Source organism: Oryctolagus cuniculus, chromosome 1 (assembly GCF_964237555.1).
Source record: "Oryctolagus cuniculus chromosome 1, mOryCun1.1, whole genome shotgun sequence".
Taxonomy (NCBI): Eukaryota; Metazoa; Chordata; class Mammalia; order Lagomorpha; family Leporidae; genus Oryctolagus; species Oryctolagus cuniculus.
Window position 1 is genome coordinate 217,924,097 of NC_091432.1, and position 22,989 is coordinate 217,947,085.

The 22,989-nt window shown below is 55.8% G+C and overlaps 1 protein-coding gene across 6 annotated transcripts in view; it reads right to left on the bottom strand.

The window, feature by feature from the left end:
* Positions 1–22,989, bottom strand: part of WHRN (whirlin) — a 91,941-nt gene that overhangs the window by 20,497 nt on the left and 48,455 nt on the right. For all 6 annotated transcript variants that reach the window (XM_017350103.3, XM_051842688.2, XM_017350106.3 and 3 more), the window contains 4 exons: positions 3,808–4,010; positions 2,451–2,487; positions 1,229–1,441; positions 316–525 (listed from right to left, as the gene is read on the bottom strand). In XM_017350103.3, coding sequence (XP_017205592.2) covers positions 316–525; positions 1,229–1,441; positions 2,451–2,487; positions 3,808–4,010 — 663 coding nt within the window. The remainder of the gene's footprint in view (positions 1–315; positions 526–1,228; positions 1,442–2,450; positions 2,488–3,807; positions 4,011–22,989) is intronic.

Genomic DNA, 22,989 nt, shown 5'->3' on the forward strand with positions numbered 1-22,989 from the left:
CACTGGGCTGCTGTTTCCCCATCTGGTCCTCCCATGTATTATAATGATTTTTTTTTAACCTCCGCCCCTGGCCCCCAGGCTGTGAGCCCCTTGGGGCAGGGTCATGGCTCTTGCTCACCAGTCTCCCTGGCATTCAGTAGGCACTCAGTTAACTACCGGGTTCTTACAGATGGACAAACTGGGGCTTGGAGAGACAGGGCACACAGCAGGAAAGTGGTGGTGCTGGGATTCGAACCCAGAATGGTCTAGCTCCAAGGCCAGAATCTGGACTCTGGCCCTGGCCCTCAAGCTGGGGACAGGGCACGGGCAGCTCACCCTGGCCGAGCTGACGGTGGTGGAGGTGCCGTGGCTGCCTGTGGAGGAGCCCGTGTCGCTGTAGGAGACCATGGAGTAGGTGTCCCCGGCCCCAGGGCCCGGGGGCTGCCGCGCCTTCATGGACTCAATCTCACGCCGCAGCACCAGGTGGTCAAAGCGCTCCAGGTCTTGTGGGGAGATGACGCCTCTCACCTCCGAGAGCAGTGAGAACTGGAGGAGGAGACAGGCAGGGCATTCAATCTGGAGTCCTCCAGCACAGGAGGTGAGACCCCCTGCACCCCTGCTGAATACACATCAGACCTTCTGTCTGTAACCCTCTATGGCTTCCCAGTGCTCTCAGGACAAAGCCCAAACACCTGTGCCCGGCCACGGGGCCCAGCGTCACCTGCCTCCTGCAGGCACATACCTGCACGAGTCACCCCAGGAGACCCTGGCTCCCCCTTCTCGCAACCTGTCTCCACGCCACATTCACTCTGTTAAGTCTCCCAAAACATACTCCACCCCCAGCGGACTCCATCCCTTTCTTCTGTGACACTTCTGGGCCTCAGAGTGGCTGCACCAGAGCTGGAGGCTTGCAAGGCCCAGTGCCCTGGGGATCTTGTGCACAGCCCTGCTGGCTGGCGCCGTGCACAGGCGAGAGGACTCGGCCAGCCTGGGATGGGGCCCGGCGCTGCTTTAAGAGCAATGGGGAATGGGTAGGTGGGTGGATGGGGGATTCTACAACGCATTCAGCCTTGAAAGGCACTGCATTAGCAGTCACCACACCACTGCCCACCGATATGACAGCTTCCTGGGGATGGGGCGGGGGGGCTGTCTTGGATCCCAGTCTCTGCCTGGGGTTCAGTCCAGGCCTGCCTCTTCCTAGGTGCTCGGGCAAGGAGCTGGGGGCAGAGGGCGGAGGGCAGAGTGTCACCTTGGCGTGGGTGTTGAGGAGCTCGAACAGGGCCATGGTGAGGGCGTCCACGGAGACGCTGCCCCCACGGTACTCGTGCAGGTAGTAGGCCAGGGTGGCGCGCTCCTGCTCGGTCAGCAGGTGCCGAGCCTGCTCCTCCAGCAGCACACGCACCTGGTTTCCCAGGCTGCTCAGGGTCACCTGCGAGCCCACCGGGCCCCTGTAAAATCCCAGCTGAAAGACAGAAAGACAGCAGCCCGGTGACTCTGAGCTGCTCTGTGGCCAGGCGAGCGGGCCAAGCCGGTGGCAGCACTACACAGGGGTGGCACGGTCCGCACGGCCCCCGGGTGGTGTCAGCACACGCAGTAAGCCCCATGGATGTCCCCCATGTGGCCACAGCCAGGGCACAGCACCCACACAGCACCTCTGCCTCTGTCATCTCTTCAGATGTGGCCAACTGTGTCCCAGACGCCGTCAGGTCTCCCCTGGGCCCCCGGGACCCTTTCTATCAATGGCAGGAGCTGCTGCAAAGATCTCCTAGCCACAAGCACAGCACCTCTGCCGTGTGGCTCCTGCTCACAGCCCTCCAGGGCTATCTCCTATCTCAGGTTAGGAGCCACGCCCTCACCACTCCCCAAACCCACGTGATCCTACCATCCCATGAGCTGCCCGCTAGTTCCCAGCTCCTCCCACAAATGCCTTCTTCTGCTCTGCCAGCAAGCCAAGCCATTCCCTGCCTCAGGGCCCTGGCACCTGCTGTGTTCCACCCCTGCCCCCACCAGACTCTGATCCCATGAACTTCCACTCAGCGATGAGCTCACAGCTCCAGAATTCTGCTACCACCGGGGGAGGGGTGGTTCCCTCTCCCTCTGCCCTCCCACCCCACGGAGGTCTGGCCTCGCTGTTACCTCTCTCTTGATCCCCCGCAGCCCACCTCGATGGCTCTGAGCACCTTGTGTAATCACCGGTTTGTGTATCTCTGTCCTTGCCTGGGTGGGGCTTCCATGTGGGCAGGGACCTGATCTGTTTGTTCTCTGACATTACCCTGGGGCCAGGGGTGACGCTGGAACCTGGCAGGCACTCAGGGACACCAGGGACGGGGGATGCAAGGGCAGTCAGGGGACTGTAGGCTCACAGGGGACACTGTGCCAAAGTCAACTTGGCACCTGCTGCCCAGCCCCGAGCTCCTGACCCGGGCATCTGTGAGGAAGCCCACAACACCCCGAGATGGAGAACGCCCTACCTTGTGTGTCCCCTCTGCTGTGAGGTCCCCGGGAAACCTGTGAAGAAAGACAAGCATGTTCAGGTGCACATCCGAGTGGTCCCAACTGGCTCCCACCAGGGACAGGCAGGGAGAAGCTTTAAGAAAACCACAGCGTCTCGGCCTCAGGCCAGGGGTTCCTCGGGGATGCATGAACCCCTGGCCAGATGGGCGGCTCCCAGCCCCCAGCACCCACACGGCGGGGTCTCAGGCTGTTTCCAGCCCCACAGGAGCAGGCCAGCAACACCTGGAGACAGCAGAGGGCACGGGTGACTGCCCTGCACCAGGGCCCCCAACCCTCGGCAGGACGGGGACGGGAATCTTGGAGGGCCCAGATGCAGTTTGTGGGTGGCTTGGCTCCTGCCCATGTTTTTCACACCAAAAAGTGGGTGCCAGGTGCCCGACTTCCTGAGGGTGAGGCAGCAGCTGGAGACCCTTTTTTTTTTTTTTTGGACAGGCAGAGTGGACAGTGAGAGAGACAGAGAGAAAGGTCTTCCTTTTGCCGTTGGTTCACCCTCCAATGGCCGCTGCAGCCGGCGCGCTGCGGCTAGTGCACCACGCTGATCCAATGGCAGGAGCCAGGTACTTATCCTGGTCTCCCATGGGGTGCAGGGCCCAAGGACTTGGGCCATCCTCCACTGCACTCCCTGGCCACAGCAGAGAGCTGGACTGGAAGAGGGGCAACCAGGACAGAATCCGGTGTCCCGTCCAGTGCTAGAACCCGGTGTGCCGGCGCCGCAAGGCGGAGGATTAGACTATTGAGCCATGGCGCTGGCTGAGACCTGATTTTTTATGGGAAAGATTTTTCAAAAAAAATTGGCCATTGATATCTTCAAAGGCATCATATAGTGCAGGTGGAAGAAAGGCGGGGGGGGGAGCAGAGCGAGAAGAGCTGCTCTGGGGTGTGTTTGGCTTGGGGGCCACAGCTGCCAGGGGCCCAACAGGTAACACAGTGCACTGTCAGCACCTGTGCAGCCGCCTGGCTCATGCGTCATGGTTCAGTGATGTCCAAGACCCTGTCGCTCCCACTCCCTCACAGGCCCCTCACTAGCAGCAGCTGGGGACGGGGCAGGGGGACGACACCCACATTTCAGGTGTGGCCAGGAAGGACCGAGAGTGAGGCAAGGGGTTTGCCTGAGGACAGAGAAAGCAGAGAATGGGATCATGCATTTCCGCTTCCCACGGGGAAACTGAGGCCAGCAGGAGCAAAGGATGTGCTCAAGGCCAGGCCCTGCAAAGCAAGGGGACCCCGTGAGCAGGTGTGTGTGTGTGGGGGGGGGGCTGGGAAGGGGCTGCCTGGCTTGCAGACATGAGCTCAGAGCACGCCGAGCGGCCACACCCTGCAGAGTTCGCGGCGATCTCCGTGATGCGGGAACTGGCGATCCACTTGGTCTCGTCCACGGTGGTGCGGGCGTGCGGCAGCCTCCCCACGTCCTTCACGGTCAGGATGAGGTGCCGCGAGCACTTGAGCAGCTTCACGGCCTCGTCGTGCAGGATGTTGAGAAAGCTCCGCCCGTTCACCTCCAGAATCTGGTCCCCGACCTGTCAGGACCACCACACACACCGTCACCAGGGCTGCTGGCAGGACGCTGACCCCCAACACTCCTCCTCCTCCCGGGAGCCTCAGAGAGGTCGTGCAGATGCCCGAGGGTCACACAGCAAAGTCAGCGGCAGAGCTGGCCTCCCAATTCTGACCATGAGCCCACGCTGCCCCGAGCAAGAGCTGCAGGGTCTACAGCGACACCCCCAGGGTCCCCTCATCCAGAGATAAGTCACTGCACAGGCTGCAGTGCGGGTAGAAGTGGAGAGGGAAGAGGTCAGACTTCTGTGTTCTTCCATGCTTCGACACTGTTGAGAATTTAGCCCTAAGCATGCGTTCTTACACCACCTTAAATTGTAAGCAACATTTTAATTTATTAAAGCCATAAATGAGAAAACCAGCTTCCCATTAGAGCAATATATACTACTTGGAATCCTACCACAAGTGGGCAGCTTTATTGTATCATGTAAAAAAAAAAAAACACAAAAACCATTTTTTATGCAAGGATAATAAAGAGAGGCAAAAAACTGCAAACAACCCCAGCCTTTGCAATAAAAATAAATATGTGACAAAAATGGAAGCAGCAGTCGGGAGGGAAGAAGAGGCAGTGCGAGATGGTCTTTGGGTGTGTGGGGGCCGCCCAGGGGCAGCCCCACCCACCGGGGCTTGTTGGGGCAGCCGCCCAAGGTCTGTCACCCTCAGTACTTCCGCCTTCTCCCCAGCTTCCAACCTGCGGATGGCACGTGAGCGACCCCCCCCCCCCAGTCATCCCCAGGGTTTCCCCAAGTAAAATGAGTTTGAGAGGCGATGTGATAACCAGGCTGAGAGCCAAAACCCTGGCCCCAGGCTCCTGTCTCTCCTTGAACTGTCTGGCCCCCCACCGGGGGAGTTTTTGGGACAGAAAGTGATTCTAACTCAGACTTGACCTCTCCCCTCTGCACCTGCAGCCACACTGGGTGTCCAGGACCCAGGCACAGTGGGCAGTCTGTGCTGGGTTTCAAGTGTCCCCCCAACATTTGCTGCAGCCCCACTATGTGCCAGGCGCTGCGCTGCGTGGGGCGACTGGCTCCTGCTTCGAGTCGCTCACGGTGCGAGTGGCCTCCGCTGGGTGCTGTCACCGGCTTTTCCACAAGCGGCTCCACACTGTTTCCCCAGGGCCTGGCCCACAGTGGGAATTCAGTGACAAGTGATCGTGCGAGTAAGGCGCTCCTTCCCACAAGCCTCTCTGCCCCAGCCCAGCAGGGCCAACTGCCCGGCGCCAGCCCTGTCTGAATCGTGACACGTTTCCCCTGCCACACCGCCCCCAACATCCTACAGAAGAGGCATCGCTGCTCTCCATAAACAGGGGAAAATGGAGGCTCAGAGAGGGCAAGCCCGTGGTCTGCGGTCACAGAGCACGTGCAGGGGGCGGCTGGGCCCTCGCACTTCCAGGGCTGCTGCCAGGGGCTCTGTGCGGGGACCACGTGGTATCACTTCAAGTCCAGCATGTCCAAGCCCACTGTCCTGCCACCCTTCCCTGGCCCCACTGCAGCAGCTAGATCTGAACGCCAGACCCCAGCACTGACTCTGCCCTGCGGTCTCCGAGTGGCTTCTTCAACAAGTCCCTTCCAACCTTCAGCCCTGTCCATGCCAGCAGCCTGGCCCTGGGCCCCGGCTGCCCCCGCTGAGGTTCTTGAGCCAGCGCATTCACGTCTAAACAGCCTACAGCCACAGCGCCAGATGGATCTCATCACCCTCTTGCTTTGGGATGCTCCTCTCTGCTTAAAAATCCCCAGTGACCGTCCCTGCAGCAAACTGCTATGGTTCAGGGGCCCACCGACCTGGGTTCACACATCCTGGCTCTGCTACTGCATGCCGTGTGGCCCCCACAAGCCCCTCAACAAGCTTTTGTGCCTCACTTTCCTTGGGTGTAAAACAGGGGTCCTGGCTCAGGACTGCCCTCTCAGTTTTATGGTCACCAGAGCTTGTGTCCCAAGGCCACGCCCGTTGTCCCACCTGTCTCCGAATGCCACACCCTTTACCTATCCCCCAGAGATTTCTGTAACTCCTTCCCTTCTGTGGCTCTGAGCCCCCTAAGTGAGGAGCCTGGGCCCCTGGAGCTTCGGCAGTCCTAGCTGGTCTCTTTGTATACCTCTTGAGAGGAGCCCCAACAACAGATTCAGGCTTGGTATCCAGCAGGCGCTCGATGTGTGCTTATGCACGGAGGTGGGGATTTCAACAGTTCCTACTTTGCCTCCACAGCCCCCTCCTGGCCTCTCTCTCTGATGCTAAGCAGAGCAGCAGTGAAGGAGACTCCCCCGCCCCGCCCCAGGCCCCCAGGACTTTCTGAGAGTGGAGGAGAAACACACATCCTGCCAGCTCCACTCGCACCAGATTCATTAAACAGCCTCCCTCCCTGATCGGGGGGCAGCTGTATCTCCGTCTCTGCCCGCACAGTCCTCCCCACAGCACCCACTGCTCCACGCCGGAGTCCAGGCTGTGCCGGGCAGCCACTGTTTGCTTAATATCTCCCTCTACAGCTCTAGCCTTCGTTGCACTAAGGGAACCAATTTGAATCTTTCCTTTCATGCACTTTATGCCATCCCCACAGTTTAACTGAAGGAACCAGCGCTGGAGAGACCAGGTACATAAGGATGTCCCCTACCTGCAGACTCTGCCCCCAGGTGCATTCCTGGGGGAGAAGGGGGGGGGAGCGACCAACTCTGTTCCACCAGCCTCTCCCTGGCAGCTGGATAAAACACTGATGCCCGGTTAAACTTGAATTTCAGATAAGCAACCAATTCCTTGGAAATATAATGTATGTCCCAAATACTGCATACACAATACATAGTCTAAAAAAAAAAGGCTCACTGTTGACCTGAAACTCCACATTCAATGTGCAGCCTGTTCAGTGCGCCCACAGCTGGCAGCCCTGGAGAAGGGGTGTCGGTGACCTTGCAGCCACGGGCTCTCGGGCCGGGGCTGAGGCGGTGCCTTGGTGTCCACACTGCAGTGCTGCCCCTCGCCCTGCGCCCGCACCTGTCCCTTACACAACCTGAGTCCTGTGACTCACGCAGCACCCCCGGACCTCACCCTCAGCAGTAACAGCCGTGAAATCACAGCTTTGCTGTGCTGGCCACATTATCGCTCAGGCCTGCCAAATAGATACATTCCCGCCAGATCTGCAGGAGGCAGCGTGAGGTCATCCAGCGGGGGAGCGGCTGGGAAACGGGAGTCGGACTCAGGAAGCCCCTGCTGAGCGGGCGTCGGTGCACCCATCTTCCCAATCTCTTTGCAGGGCGCTGCTGTCTTTTCTTCCTCGGGGGTCTGTTTTCCAAGATCTGTTCGAGGCTGCTTCCAGGGTCTCCCCGCAGCCCAGGTGGTCTGACTTGGGCCATTTCGCGTGCCCAGCGCTCTCAGTTGCTCCACCTGCTGGAAAGCGCCAGAGTTCTGTAAGCCCTGTCAGGACAGGGTGATTCACAGATCCCAAACTACCCTCAACCTACTCCCGTCCCCCTAGCTCTCACAGCAGCCCTGAGTGGCCAGGGGGGTGTGGCATTCTGCCCCTCAAGCGCAGCCCCTCGTTCAGACGCCAGGCCACCATGCCATACTACCTGCGTGTTGCCCACAGCACTCAGGTGTGCTGCAAATCTCAGTTTTCTCATCTGTAAGATGGGTGTGATTCAACCAACTCCCAGGTAGCTGTGACAATCAAATGGGACCACAGAGCCTGAGACAGGAGAGGCTGAAGCCACGAGCTAAGCTCTTCATTGGCTTCCTTTCCAGAAGAGACAGGTTTAGAGTTGTCCAGCGGCCAGTTCAAGGTCACTCATCACACAGGAAGCAAACACGGAGCCAGCAGTGGAGCCCACCCGCCCCCTAGCCTTCCTCCCACCTGGGCTGCCTTTCTCCTGGCACAGTGCTGGTCTGCAGGAGATCAGTGGACGGTGAGCGATGGGGCCACCTGTCCTCCCTCTCCCCATGTCACTTCCCTCTTATTCCCTCTCCTCGGTCGGGGCGATCTGAGGTTGGGGGGGGGGGGACAGGCAGTGAGAGGGCGTGATCTTGCTCTCTCCCAGAGAACGCCACGTGCTCTGTTTGGGGATTCCCTGCAGATGGCAGTGGCAAATGGGCAGCAAACAGAGGCTGCAGGTGTTGGGGTCTTCCGAGGGGTCTCCTGCAGCTGGGAGACTCCTCTGTGCGGACCTGCGATGGAGAGGCACAGACCCTGGTTCTAACTGACAGCACCCTCTTAGGCACCCCCGAATTCCCAGGGACAGGAGCGATGGCAATGCATGAGCAGGCCTCTGTCACTGCTCAGCCCACTTCTGGCGCTGGCAGGAGGACACAGAAGGAGACGTGAATCAGGCAGTTTATTTCCCTCGTCACCATGGCGTCCTATTTATCAGTAGTGAGGAGGAGTGGGGGCGGGCCATGGGCGTGCCCTGCGGGTCAAGGCCAGGGAAGGACTCATCTGTCATGCACAGCCCTGGGAGGAGGAAGCGAAGGGATCTGAACGAGGGCAGGACACGGAGATCCTCTGAACTTGGCCAACCACGAGCAGGCAGGGAATTCGCTGCCCAAGGGTGGAGGCAGGCACAGGAGCATGGGGGTGGGGGAAGGCTGCCGGACCCTGGGTGCCTGGGTGACTGTCCCCTGCCACTGGGAAAGCAATTCACCCACTCCAAGTCCTCCTTCCCTCGTGCTGGGAGCCGGATCACCCACCGCTGCAGCGTGAGGCCGGCTACCCGGCAGGGTGCCCTCCACGTGCTCTGAGCTCCTCTACCCTTCCTTCGGCCCCGCCTCCAGCTTCAGCTGACCTCATGCACTGACCTTGGGGTCATGAAGCACCCACCACTCTCCCCATTTTACAGACGAGAAGGATGAGGCCGAGAAGCGAAGTGACAAGAGCTGGGATGTGGCCGCCAGCCTGCAAAACCCATGCCTGAACCCATACCAACCATGCCTCCTGTAATAACAGCCAGCCAGCCTGCCCTGCATCCACCTCTCCCCAGTTGGTCCTGGGCTTCTACCACGCACACAGTAGGGACTCTGTTCACGCCTGGTGAGGACAACTTGGAAACAGACAAGCAGGCGACAGGAGCTCTGAGCTCCCTAGCCAGAGGCTGTCGGGAGCAAGCCAACAACTTGATCCTGTGCGGAGCCAGAGAGGGGGAGTCCCTCCTCCTGGGACAGGCGGGCAGGTGCAAGCCGTGCCGGGAAAGTGCTCACCAAGAGGCCTCGGCCCCGCCTGCCTCTCCGCCTCCCCCGCCGCCTCCCCAAGGCTGCCCTGAAACGGGTTTTGTGGCTTCAAGTGAGGATCCCGCTGGCGGCAGCATCACCACAATGAAAATCCAAATTCGATGAAAGAGTTTTATTGCAATTATGAATCTTTAATAGTTTTCCATGTCAGGTATAAAACTTTAATGGGCTTTATTTTCCCTTTCAGGATAAGTGTGCAATGCAGTTTTAATGAGACAACACTTGTTTTTTTTCCCAACAGTTCAGAAGTCAGGAAACCTTGCTCATATTCAAAAATAAATATAATAGAAAGGTAAGGGCACACGCTGAGCTCAGGTACGGGCTGGTCTGCCTCAGGTTTTTTTGTTGTTGTTGTTGTTTTGTTTTTTAAGATTTATTTTACTTAAAGGCAGAGTTCTTCTCCCCCGACAGGACCCTCCATATCCACTACGTCCACTCTGCTCCCGGCCACCATCAGCTCTCACTCGGACCATTGCCACGGCGTCCTGAGTGGTCTCCCTGCCCCCTGCTACCCCAGGTAGCAACGGCACTGATTCAGACTGCACGTGTGATCTTGTCTCGCCCTCCTCAAAACTCCATAGTGGCTTCCAAGTTCCTCCTCTAACCTGTGGGGGGCTTAGCTCGCAGCCGCATCTCGCATGTCCCTCCCCAGATTCCCTCCAACCCAGCTGTAACTGACATCTGTCAATTCACCGAACAGAAAGAGCTCCTTCCCACCTCAGGAACTCCGCACCTGCTGTTCCTCAGCCCAGAACATTCTCCCCTCCCTTCTTCACCTTCAGGTCTCCGTGCAAATGATCTCTCTCTCGCTTTCTCTTTCTCTCTGTCCCTATGTTTTCCAAATAAGTAAAAATAAATTCACTTTAAAAAGTAAAAAAACAAAACACTAACAGCCAAAGATGGCTTATAGCAAGCACTGGAAAAAAAAAATGTTTTAAGAAACGTAACACAGTTTGCCGCTGTCATGGTGCAGCAGGTCAAGCCGTGGCTTGTGACGCTGGCATCTCCTATCTGAGTGCTGGTTTCAGTCCCAGCTGCTCTGCTTCCAATCCAGCTCCCTGCTAATGTGCCTGGGAAGGCAGCAGAAGGCAGCCCAAGTGCTTGGGTCCCTGCACCCACGTGGGAGGCCTGGATGGAGCTCCAGGTCCCTGGTTTCTGCATGGCCCAGGCATGGCTGTTGTGGCCATTTGGGGAGTGAGCCAGAGGATGTTTCCATCTCTCTCTCTCTCTCACTCTCTCTCTTTCGCTATTTCTGCCTCTCAAATACATAAATAAATCTTTTAAAAATGATTTAAAATTGAAGATGCTTAACTTCACTCATAGTAAGAAATCTACAAAATAAAGCCTCATCAAGATTCCATTTCTCAGGCCGGCGCCGCGGCTCACTAGGCTAATCCTCTGCCTAGCAGCGCCAGCACACCGGGTTCTAGTCCCAGCTGGGGCACCGGATTCTGTCCCAGTTGCCCCTCTTCCAGGCCAGCTCTCTGCTCTGGCCCGGGAGTGCAGTGGAGGATGGCCCAAGTGCTTGGGCCCTGCACCCCATGGGAGACCAGGAGAAGTACCTGGCTCCTGCCATCGGATCAGCGCGGTGCGCCAGCCGCGGCAGCCATTGGAGGGTGAACCAACGGCAAAAGGAAGACCTTTCTCTCTGTCTCTCTCTCTCACTGTCCACTCTGCCTGTAAAAAAAAAAAAAAAAAAAAAAAAAGATTCCATTTCTCACACATCTGATCAGAAGGAGCCAGAAAACACGACAAACACGACAGCACTTGTAGGCTACGGGACACAGGGACCCCCTGCACGGCGGACGGGAATTCCGGAGGTAAAACACTTATGGGATCCCACTGTGAGCAATCGCCCACGAAGACTGCTTCCAAAGTAAAAACAAACGAATAAAAAAGGTACACATGGTTACTCATTGCAGCGCCGCCTACAGCTACAAAATACTGAAAATAACCTGAATGCCCACACAGAGGACAGCAGCTGAATGAAGCATGGGACAGTCCCAGGCAGAGAGCAGCCTGCTGCAAAGAGGAGACGCCATGAGGTGAGTCCCAGGAACCTACCACATTTAAAAAATTAAGTGCAGGGGCCGGCGCTGTGTGGAGCGCACTGCCTGGGACACCGGCACCCCACAGTGGAGAGCTGGTTCGAATCCCGGCTGCTCTAATGCCAATGCAGCTCCCTGCTAATGTGTCTGTCACTGTCACTCACATGGGAAAACCAGATGAAACTCCTGGCTCCTGGCTTCTGCCGGGTCCAGCCCCGGTCATTGTGGCCATATGGGAAGTCAACCGGGGGATGGAAGATCTCTCCCTGTCTCTTTCTGTCACTCTATCTTTCAAATAAATGAAATAAATTTTTAAAAATTTAGTGTAAACATGTGCAGCATAGTACCTTTTATATAAGAAAGGAGATGCAGCACCCACAAGCCTGCTTAGCTTGGCTGAAATAAACTGGAAACCTGTTCATTTGGTTACGTTCAAGAAGTAGGCACATGTGGGTAGAATGGATGTGGGGGAGAAGTCATATTCCAAGTCTACCTTCCTGTAGAATTTGGCTTAGCTGTAGTTACTCAGAAAGTAAAATCACCCCAATAAAGATGGGGAACCCCACCAAATGCCACCAGAAATAAATCAACCTTATCTCAAACGAATGCTATCACCGTGCCCAAGGCACTGACACCAGCGCACAGCCCTCAGTGCACGCTCAGCTTAAAGACCGAACGGGCTTCAAACAGCTCGGGGACTCTCCTGAGATCCTGTTCCACGGGGGTGGGCAGCAGTGATTCGGCAACTGCTTTTGCCTATTGGAAAAAGGCGCAAAGGAGTTAATCCATTGAGGGGGCTTCTTGATTTTCTGCTGTTGGAGAGATAGGTGAAGGCTTTGAGGAAGAGGAGGGTCCAGTAGGAATGGACACACAGTTTCAGACAGATATTGAAATACATTTCCCACGCGTGTATACACACATGCAGTACATGGAATCAGTATGCATCACATACATGCACACAAAGACATGCAAATACTTCTCCTAGCTTGCTCCACTGAAGAGCCTGTCAGCAATGGCAGCACAGTAGCACCAAGTCCAAGACAGCTCCAGACCCTGATTTCCCAATGCCAGTCCCACTGAGGGAGCCAGGGCCTACTGCAGAATGGCTGAGTCCACAGCTGGGCCAGGAAAACAGCCAGGTGAGTCAGCACCATTTTCTTGAGCCAGAAAGTAAGGAAGTGCTCAAAGCATGATGGGCACCTGTCAAAATGACACCGAAGCCAGCTCGAAGGGACAGCCATGCCCAAATCTGGGACACTTTGGGTACCAAAATAATTCATGACCACAAGGAATAAGGCAAGAATGCACCAGCTCATGTCTACACGAAATAAATACAGAAGAGAACCAAGCTGCTCTCTATGGTAAAATGACAGAAGAGTTTCCATAAATTGTTGCAAATAAAGGAGAAGTGGAGCCCTCGTTCTGCCAGGAGGCCAGAGGTGCCGGGTGAACCACAGGGAGAGATGGGGTGGAGCCCTGGGGACTGCATGGACTACTGTTGGGATATATATATAATGGTCACACTAGTCATCCTGACAATAAAAAATCAAGAGTTGCTGAGAAAATGAGTAAGTCATTTCCAAATCAGGCAGAACTCACATTTCATGAGCAAGTGGATACATATCACCCATAAAGTAGTTACACATTACAATAGGAAGAAAGGGTAATTTCAAATCTGGCACAGACTGTACTGACCCAGGGGATGGAGGTGGCCCTCACGAATAATGGGACACACTGACATCATGGGATCCACCTGGGGCCTTGCCTCATGGTTGGGACCAAAACAGAGGAAAATTCTCCAAAATAATGAGCTGGAATCCTTCAAAGGCATGGACGCCACAGGCAGATATAGAAAGGCTGACCAGTTCCAAAGGAAATGCAATCAAACAGTCGGACAACTAAATGCGATGTGTGACCCTGGACTGGCTTCAGCGCTGAAACAAAAATGCACTGCTACAAAAGGACTCTCCTGGGACCAGGGGCAACATGGGAATGAGGCATCGCCATCAGATTACAGCACGGCACTGATGCTACCTTGACCGAATTTGATCCCTGCTCTGTGATTTTGCTACATGAATGAACTTGTTCATAGGAAAAAAAAAAGCTGCTCAAGTATTCAGGAAGACAGGAGCATGAGGTGTACAAGTCCTGTGGTTCATACAGAAGACAGCAACAGAGAGAGAGTGATAAGACAAACGGCAAGACATTAATGATCGGTTCGTGGAGGTGAAGGGTATACGGGAGTTGTTTGCAGGATTTTCCAAGTCCAGCACTTAACAAAACCGTCCTGGTCCCATCTTTCCACAGGGAGCATCAGACACCAGAACGTGCCTGACAGGCATGAAGGAGACGGATCTGCCCCTCCAGACACTTGAGAGCCTGGCACCTGGAAGAAGGCAACGCACGTGAGGCCAACACCAGGGCACGGAAGCCGACAGGCAAGAGCTACGTGCTCCCCAGGGGCCAGAGCTCTAAGGGGTGTTGGCAACACAGTACCCATGGTGTGAGCCCCCTGCAGCCGCTGTAGCAAAGCACTGCAAACGCAGTGGCTGAAAACCACCCCCACGCATCCAAGTCCTGGAGCCATCTCCCTGGGCTCAAGTCACGCTCCCCTCCAGAGAGCCTCAGAGTCAATCTGTTTCCTTGTCTTTTCCAAGCCTCTAGAGGTCGCCCACATTCCTAAGCTGGGGGCCCTCTCCTCTGCCTTCAAAGCTAACATCACTGGGCCCAGACGTCACGCAGTCACTTCTCCACTTCTGTCTGGTTCCTTCCTGCTTTAAGGAACGTGTGTGATCACGCCGGAACAGCCCAGAATCATCTCCTACTTGCAAAGTCAGTCCACCTGCAACCTTAGTTCCCTTTGATGAGTGAGCACATTCACAGCTTCCAGGGACCGGGATACGGATGTTTGGGGTCCATTATTCTGCCCACCACACCTGTGGCACCAAATACACGGTGAGCACCATGGTTTAACCAAATACAACTAAACACCAAAAGGCTGCCACCGCCTCCCCATCTGGGTGAGAAAGGACTACCAGGGCATCCAGCTCTTCGTCAGCTGCAGCATGACATGGTAGAAACTTGCTAAGGTGCATCTGGCAGAACAGTGCCAAAACCCTTGAACTTGACTCCTAGGAATTAACCTTCAAACAACCCCATCTGTGCAAATTTCATATTTATACCAAGAATCTGGACTCTCCCCTGATGTCTAGCAGTCAGTGATTAAACATCAATTGGTAGACCCATACAGTGGTGCTTGTAACGCTATTGAAAGTAATGTTATAGGGCTGGCGTTGTGGTATAGCGGGAAAAGCCAACGCCTATAGTGCCGGCATCCCATATGGGCACCGGTTCGAGTCCTGGCTGTTCCACTTCTGGTCCAGCTCTCTGCCAAGGCCTGGGAAAGCAGTAGAAGATGGCCCAAATCTTTGGGCCACTGAACCCATGTGGGAGACCCAAAAGAAGCTCCTGGCTCCTGGCTCCTGGCTTCAGATCGGTGCAGCTCTGGCCATTGCAGCAACCTAGGGAGTGAACTAGCAGATGGAAGACCTCTCTCTCTCTGCCTCTGCCTCTCTGTAACTCTGCCTTTCAAATAAATAAATAAATCTTTTTAAAAATTAAATAAAAGTAATGTTATGAAATATCTAATGGCATGTACTGATTTTCCCTAATTAAACACTTTTAAAGCAACAAGCCTAATCTAAGCACCAAGTACAAACGGCCCAATGGGGAAGAGGGAGTATAGACAAGCTGTAAACCTTCCTCCGCCAGTCCTGCTCCCTTTAAAACACAGCTCCGGTACCGAAGTCTCAGCACCTGCACCAAGAAATGTAGACATTCAAATCTATTTCCCTCTTTCAGAAACCAAAACCTCTCCCTTTGCTTTCTTCACTTGGTATTCTGCAATGGTCTTTCTGACACGGAAGCAACCAAATGCTACCTTGTTATGGAAGTTGGGGGAGAGAAAACAGCCTGATCGCAATCATGTTAAAATAGTCTTATCCAAATTCTAGCCCACGTTGGCAGAACATGCCAGAAGGTGGGGCCGGTGCTCTGGCACAGCGGGTAAAGTCACCACCTGCAGTGTCGGCATCCCATATGGACACTGGTTGAGTCCCGGCTTCTCCACCTCCAATCCAGCTCTCTGCTACGGCCTGGGAAAGCAGCAGAAGATGGCCCAAGTGTGTGGGGCCCTGCATCTGCATGGGAGACCTGGAAGAGGCTCCTGGCTCCTGGTTCCCTATGGTGCAGCTCCGGCCGCTGCGGCCATCTGGGGAGTGAGCCAGTGGATGGAAGACCTTGCTCTCTCGGCCTCTGCCTCTCTGTAACTCTTTTAAGTAAACAAATAAAATCTTAAAAAATAAAATAAAAAGAATATGCGAAGGATGGACACAGTCTGAGGTGGCTGCAGGACTTCTCCCCCGAGTGTAGGATTCTCTGCTGTGCGCATGCCTCACTTCTGCATTCCAGCTGCTTTCCTGCTGTCATAACACTACCCATCCACGGGTTAAAAGGACTGCAAAGAGGCCGGCGCCGTGGCTCACCTGGCTAATCTTCCGCCTGCGGCGCCGGCACCCTGGGTTCTACTCCTGGTTGGGGTGCCGGGTACTAGTCCCGGCTGCTCCTCTTCCAGTCCAGCTCTCTGCTGTGGCCTGGGAGGGCAGTGGAGGATGGCCCATGTGCTTGGGCTCCTGTACTCGCATGGGAGACCGGGAAGAGGTGCCTGGCTCCTGGCTTTGGATCGGCGCAGCGCCGGCCGTAGTGGCCATTAGGGGAGTGAACCAACAAAAGGAAGACCCTTCTCTCTGTCTTTTTCTCACTGTCTATAACTCTCTTGCTGTCTGTCTCTCTCACTGTCTAACTGTGCCTGGCAAAAAATAAAAATAAAAAAAAATTTTAAAAAAGGAAAAAAAAAGTCCTCAAAGATACAAATCTGGGAGCAGACACCGTAGGGGCTGTCACCTCCTCAGCCTTCTTCCACGTTCTCCTCCGCTCTCCGTCCGTCCGTCCGTCTGTCAGGGCTCTGGGGACGAGGGGGTCTGCGCCCCAGCAGATTTGCGAGCTGAGCCAGAGCAGGATCTTCTGTGTGATGGAGGCCTCCTAGTAATTGAGGATTAATCATTCCTGCCACTGTCTCCGGGCTCGGGAGCCTGCTGGCTCAGAGACTCGGAGGCGGCTTAAACTGCTCCGGGAAGACCCTGTGAGGTTTCTCTCCTTTGAAAACCTTATTCCAATTAGAAACTGCTAAACACCTGACTTCAGGGGCCTGGCTAGGGAAACTCAGCTGCAGACGCAATATTATTCTGCAACTCTTACGAACTGTGCTTGCAAGAAGCTTTTAATTACCATGCGCGGGAGGACACGAGTGAAAAACGTTGACTGCAAAGCAGCACGTGCCAAATAACGGCGATCCCATTAAAAAAAAAAAAAAAAAAGAGAAAAGAAGGAAAAAAATGACATCGAGATGCTAACAGATGGGAAGCGACCCAAATGCTCACAGCTAATGAATGGAGAAGCAACACAGGGTAGACACACAATAGATTACGGCCATAAAAAGGGATGTTTCTGTTGCAAGCTACACCGTTATGCTAAGTGAGAGACGAGACACAAGGCCACATATTCCGTGACTCATGGCTATGAAATGCCCCAAACAGGTCCCTCTATGGAGACGGACAGTAGATGCGTGGATTTCAGGGAGTGGAGGGAGGGGAGGATGTGGAGAGACTGTTCAAGGGGTACAGGGATTATGGGGGGAGGGATGAAAACATTTTGAAAGTAGATAGTGGATGCTGTACAGCCTTGTGAAGATACTGAATACCACCGATTTCTACCGTTAAAAAGAGGGATTTTATGGTAAGGTTGCCCTGAGGAGGCAGTGTGTCTGGAGCATCCTACTTTCCACGCGTGTTTGTGCGTGCATTTGTGTTAGACACTGAGCTTAGCATGACGCTAGATGGGGGAATCGAAGAAACTGAAATGAACCAGGCTCCTCAAAGGGTCAGTGGCTCTGGCGCAGCCCCCTCCCCGGTTCTTTGGACACCCCCGGCTCTGAAAGCTGCGTTCTCCCTCCATCTGCCACACGGCTCACAGCTCGTGACTCTGGAATCAATACGATCAATCCTACTGCCACGTGCAATCCTAGGCGTGCCCAGCCAGCTGCTGGCACCCGTGTCTACCCTACTGCAGGCCCCCTCCCCACGGCTCCTCTCAGCCCCTCGGCTCCTCTCAGCAAACTCGGCCCCACCCCCACCCCATGCCCCAGTGCCTTTGCCCCTCTCCTCTTGCCTTGTAGATGTCTCCCTCCATTCCCTGCTAGCATTGTCCCGCACCGTCAACACCCCAACCAGCCTGGCCACGTCTGAAGGTTTGAGATCACGTGGTCTGGGGCTCACGCTGGCATGTCATGCCCGCACAGCTGCTGGGCAAGGATCTGCTCACCACATACGTGCCCCGCACGACCCAGCTAGGGAGCCACCTGCTCTCTGCCATCACAACTGACCATTTACCTGGACTCACTGCTCCCTCCTGGGCATCCAGCATGGACAGCACCGTGCAATGCCCACCTAGGAGGACCAGCTGGCCCGGGTTCAAGTCCTGGCTCCCCCATGTCCTGGCTGTGTGGCTTTAGGTAAGTCATTTAACCTCTCTGAGCTCACACTGATGAACAAGGGATAAGAATCCTTATCATGGGGCTGGAGTTGTAGCATAGCAGGCACAGGAGGTAAAGCAGCCGCCTGCAACTCTGGCATCCCATATGGGCACTGGTTCAAGTCCTGACTGCTCCACTTCTGATCCAGCTCCCTGTTAACGTGCCTGGGAAAGCAGAAGAAGAAGGTTCAAGTGCTTGGGCCCCTGCAACCACATGGGAGGCCTGGAAGAAGCTCATGGCTTTGGACCGGACCAGCTCTGGGCTTTGAGGACATTTGGAGAGTGAATCAGTGGATGGATGATCTCCCTCTCTCTCTCAGTAACTCTGTCTTTCAAATAAATTTTAAAAATAAAGAATCCTTATCACAAGGTTGCTGTGAGGGCTGAAGGAGCTGCTATGTGCCCAGTGTCTACAGCAGTGTCTATACACAGTAGGTGCTGTGCGTTACCGAAGCATCAGGCGCTGCTGGTAGTAATAGGACAGTACCTCTTTAAGGATCTCGCTCCCAGTTTGCTGGTTACTGTTTGCTCCTGCTCACTAGGTCTTCAGCCATTCAAAAGCAGTCTCCTGTGTCTCTGCCTGTGGACCAGCCACTCCGTGGTTTCAATGTCTGTCCCCTTCCAAACTCACATGGACATTCAGTTGCTGTCCTAGCAATATTAAGGTGTGGACCTTTAAGAGGTGATTCAGCCATGAGGGCTCTGCCTCCTGGCCTCCCTGCTCTCCCTCTCTCAGCCTCCAGAACCGGGAGTCAGGCTCAGGTATGAAGTTATGGCAGGCGGACAGAGTAAGACAAGCGGCTGTCAACGTAATCTGTGGCTGGCAGGAAAAGCAAAGATCCTAGGCTCTGTCCCAAAACTCTGGAGGTGGTCTGTGTTGTTCCAAGTTCCATGCGTGCCCTAGAACCTCGCCACCCACCGTAAAGTGTGGTAGATTCAACTGTGTCCCCCGAAAAAGCTGTGTCTGAGGGCGGGTGTTTGATGCAGTGGCTCAGATGCCACCTGGGGCAGCCACATGGGAATGCCTGCACTTGAGTCCTGGCTCCGCTTCTGATTCCGGCTTCCTGCTAAGGTGCACCCTGGGAGGCAGCAGTGATGGCTCCAGGACTTGGGTCCCTGCCCACCCCGGGAGACCCAGATTGAGTCTCAGGCTCCTGGCTTTGCCTTGGCAGGCATCTGGAGAGTGAACCAGCAGATGGAAGGTTTCGGTCTCTCTGTGGTTCAAATACAATGAGAAAAAAGAATGCTGGAGTCTTACTCCCCAGTACCTGTGAATCTGACCTTCTTTGGAAACAAGATCTTGAGGATCCTGCATTTAGGGGGACCCTAAATGTAATGGCTGTGAAAGGGGAGGGGATTGGATGCACGCAGAGACACAGGGAGGACGGTGCTGTGGAGCCAGAGGCAGAGGCGGCAGTGAGGCTGCGGGAGCCAGCAGAAGCTGGGAGAGGCAAGGAAGGGGTCTCCCGGAAGTCTGGGGGGGCACGACCCTGCTGACGCCTCGCTCTCAGGCCTCTGGGCCCTCCATCTTCAGACACCTGCTGTCTCCCAGCACCCAGCTCGCGGTCACTGCTGTCTCAGACAGGAAGAGTCCCTCCCCTTGCACCTCGCCAACATGTGACTCCTCTGGACACAGGCCCAGCTGGGTGAGTCTTGGTGGCTTTGGAGGCTAGGTCACAGAAAGAAGACAGGCCCCCTCCCCTACTCCACTCTCTCCCGGCACCTGGCTCCGGGTGCCCTTCTAAGCCACCATGCTGAGCCCACCCTGTGCAAGGCAGCACAGAGAGGCCCAGATAGAGAAGACCGGGCCTCTGGCTGCCAGCCAGCACCCACCTACAGACACTGGCCTCCCAAGGATGCCAATGTCTACGCATCGAGGCTGCCCTGCTGGGCCCTGTCCACTTCCTGACTCCTGGTGTCGTGAGCAGAACCACGGCTACTCCCGAGATGCTCCAGCAGCCACCGTGACTGCACCACTAGCTGACCGCAGTCTGCACCTGCCCTGTCCCACGGGGATCCACACACATGTGACCAAGCACCCAGAGCTCGGCCCGCATCATCGCCTCCCTGCCCAGGAGGAGAGGGGTGGCTAAGCGGGGACGCACCAACAGTGTGGCAGGGGTCACCCCACCTCTTGTAGGAAGAGCTGGGGGGATCTTCAGGGCCCCAGTCAGGGGCTTGTAAGCACGTTGCTCAGCCCTGATTCCCTACCTGGGGCCCTGGGCTGCTGTGCCCAAGAGGGAGTGGCCGGAATAGCGTCACTTACCCTGTCCCAGGTGGAACAGCCTGAGACTGTCCCCTGGGGCCACAGTGCAAACAGCCCTGCCCTGGCGTCAGAGGACAGAGCTGGGCCCGCAGCCCTGGGCAGTCCTTTCGTGGCATGTGATACGGGGTGACTATCCCTCCCCCCACACACACTTTCTGGGCCTCCAACCAGGCTGAGGGTGGTTCCCTTACAGGGCTACAGTGAGGGGCAGACTTGGGCTAAGGCAGCACTGTCTTGGCCACTACCCCTTGCACTCCAGACTCCCTGCCGACTTCTTTGCCACTCTCCTACTGAGGCGCAGGCACCCCGGCTTTGCTGGAGAGGAAACCAAGTCTTGAGGAGACACAGGGACACAGCCGTGAACCTCACTCCACAGCACCCGCACTGAACCACCAGCGCCGCTCACGTCCCAGCGCCCAGCACACAGTAAGTAGCAGCGTCTGTTGTTGTTATTTATTTATTTTTTTGACAGGCAGAGTGGACAGTGAGAGAGAGAGACAGAGATAAAGGTCTTCCTTTGCCGTTGGTTCACCCTCCAATGGCCGCCGCGGCTGGTGCGCTGCGGCCGGCGCACCACGCTGATCCGATGGCAGGAGCTAGGTACTTATCCTGGTCTCCCATGGGGTGCAGGGCCCAAGCACTTGGGCCATCCTCCACTGCACTCCCGGGCCACAGCAGAGAGCTGGCCTGGAAGAGGGGCAACCGGGACAGAATCCGGCGCCCCGACTGGGACTAGAACCCGGTGTACCGGTGCCGCAAGGCGGAGGATTAGCCTAGTGAGCTGCGGTGCCAGCCTGTTGTTATTAGCGTTGCCCCAAAACACATTTTCTGGCTAAGCAGGATAGTCGAGAATTCTTATTTAACTAGTCTTAAAAGTAGAGCCAGATCCATGCTGTCACATGGATCCAGCAGACTCTCCATTGCCCAGTGTGTCCTGCCCCCCAGGACACACCGCAGAGCGAGTCTTTGCATCAGTAGTCAAGTACCCGCTCTGAAGCAGCCGACTGCACCCACGTATGCATAAACGCTTCCACAGTCACGCTAGTGAAATGGTGCTGGCGTGCACGACCTACACTGCTTGCTGTCCTGCAGAGCATTGGATTTGGGGTCAGAGAAACGTGGACAAAGCCCTTCCCAATGTAAAACAGAAATCGTTTTCACAGTGCCCAGCACTCAACTGCTGTGCTCAGCGGGCCGTGCCAGCGGCAGTGCTCAGAGGTGACGCACGTGGCCGCGGGGAGCCCTGCTTTAGAATCGCCGCTTCTCTGCCAACTAAAAAATATGCTGTGGAACGAGTGGCTTAAGCTCATCAGGGCCTCCTCCTGGGACTACCAAGGGGACAGAACAGAGCACCTGCAGGGCAGGGGGCCAGCTGGTGGGGTCAGAAAGCAGGTGCATCCATGCTGTGCCTGCTCTGCAGACATCAGGAAGATGCCGGCAGGTGCACACACACCACACACACACACACAGAAAGACCCTGGAGTCAAGGTGTCTATCATTCACTCCTTCCCCTCCAGCGGGGATCCGGGAACTCAGGGCTCTGTTTGAGAACCTCTCTACAAAGGGCTGACCCCTCCAAGCTCTGTAAGACCCACCAGAAGCCCCCAGAGAGGCATGGGGGAGGGAAGAGATGGGAAGGGCCCTTCTGTGACTGTGTACGGACTCACCTCAGTTGTAATTCCAGCTCTTCCATCTACCAGCTGCCCGACCATGGGCAAGTGACCGCACCTCTCTGGGCTTCAGCTGCCCAGTTCAACAATGGGGATGACACCGGCGCCTCCTCCCAGAGGTTCTGGGGACTCCACAACACCCTGCAGGCACAGCCCTCTCTAAGCACCATGGTCGGCACAGAGGGAGCATAAATGAAAAGTAACTGCAAGACTGCTCTCCTAATTTACGTCTGTTAGATAGCGCCCTATGATCACTGCCACCTCATGCCGCTGTATCTTCCACCATTTTCATCAGGCCTCTCCTTAAACACATGCTGAACGGCCAGAGGATCCTCCAGGTCCCAAATCCAAAAGCAGAGTGTGCAGAAACAGCGGGCAGGTGAGTGCTAACGTGCTGATGGCAGCGCTCGGGGCTGAAGCCAGGAGGCTGACTGCTCGTCTGCCGGCCCAGGGCTGACAGCTTTGTTCTACCCTGCACACTCAGTTCTAGGGCTCACAGGGGACGTCCTGGAGCCAGAACCCCGAACCACCTCCGTCAGTTCCTTGCCGTGGGACCTTGGGCGAGTGATGACCGCTCCTCGCCTGTGTTTGCTCCTCTTTCAGTGAAAGACGGTACCAAACCTGCCTGGGAGATTGTTCCGGGAGTCATTAGCATACATCGGAAAAAGTGCTCGACAGGGGCCCAGCCTAGAACGTTCTGCTGTGCTGTCATCCTTCGCTTTGCCAGCACTCAGCACGCGCATCCCCTGGGCCACCAGTCCTTGCTGCCTTCCGTCTCCCACTCCCACCCTCCCCGTTTGACATCATTTCCACACGGAACACGCAACAGATGCAGGTCCCCATGTGGGGTCGCACACACCTTGTCCTGGCCTGGGGAATCACCAGCACCTGGTGCCCCCCAAATGCCCGCAGTGGTCTCACAAGGAAGACCTAGGGGGCCCTGGGGTGTCCGGGGGGGACACAGCTGCCCCCTCTGCCACCAGCAAACAGCTCTCTCCAAATGCTGTCAAGAAAGATGAGCAAGCAGGCACCTTCAGGGGCCTTTTGTGGGGTCTCTTGCCTTGATTTTTAGCAGAAGAGAGAACGTTATAGATTTTAAATCTTAGCA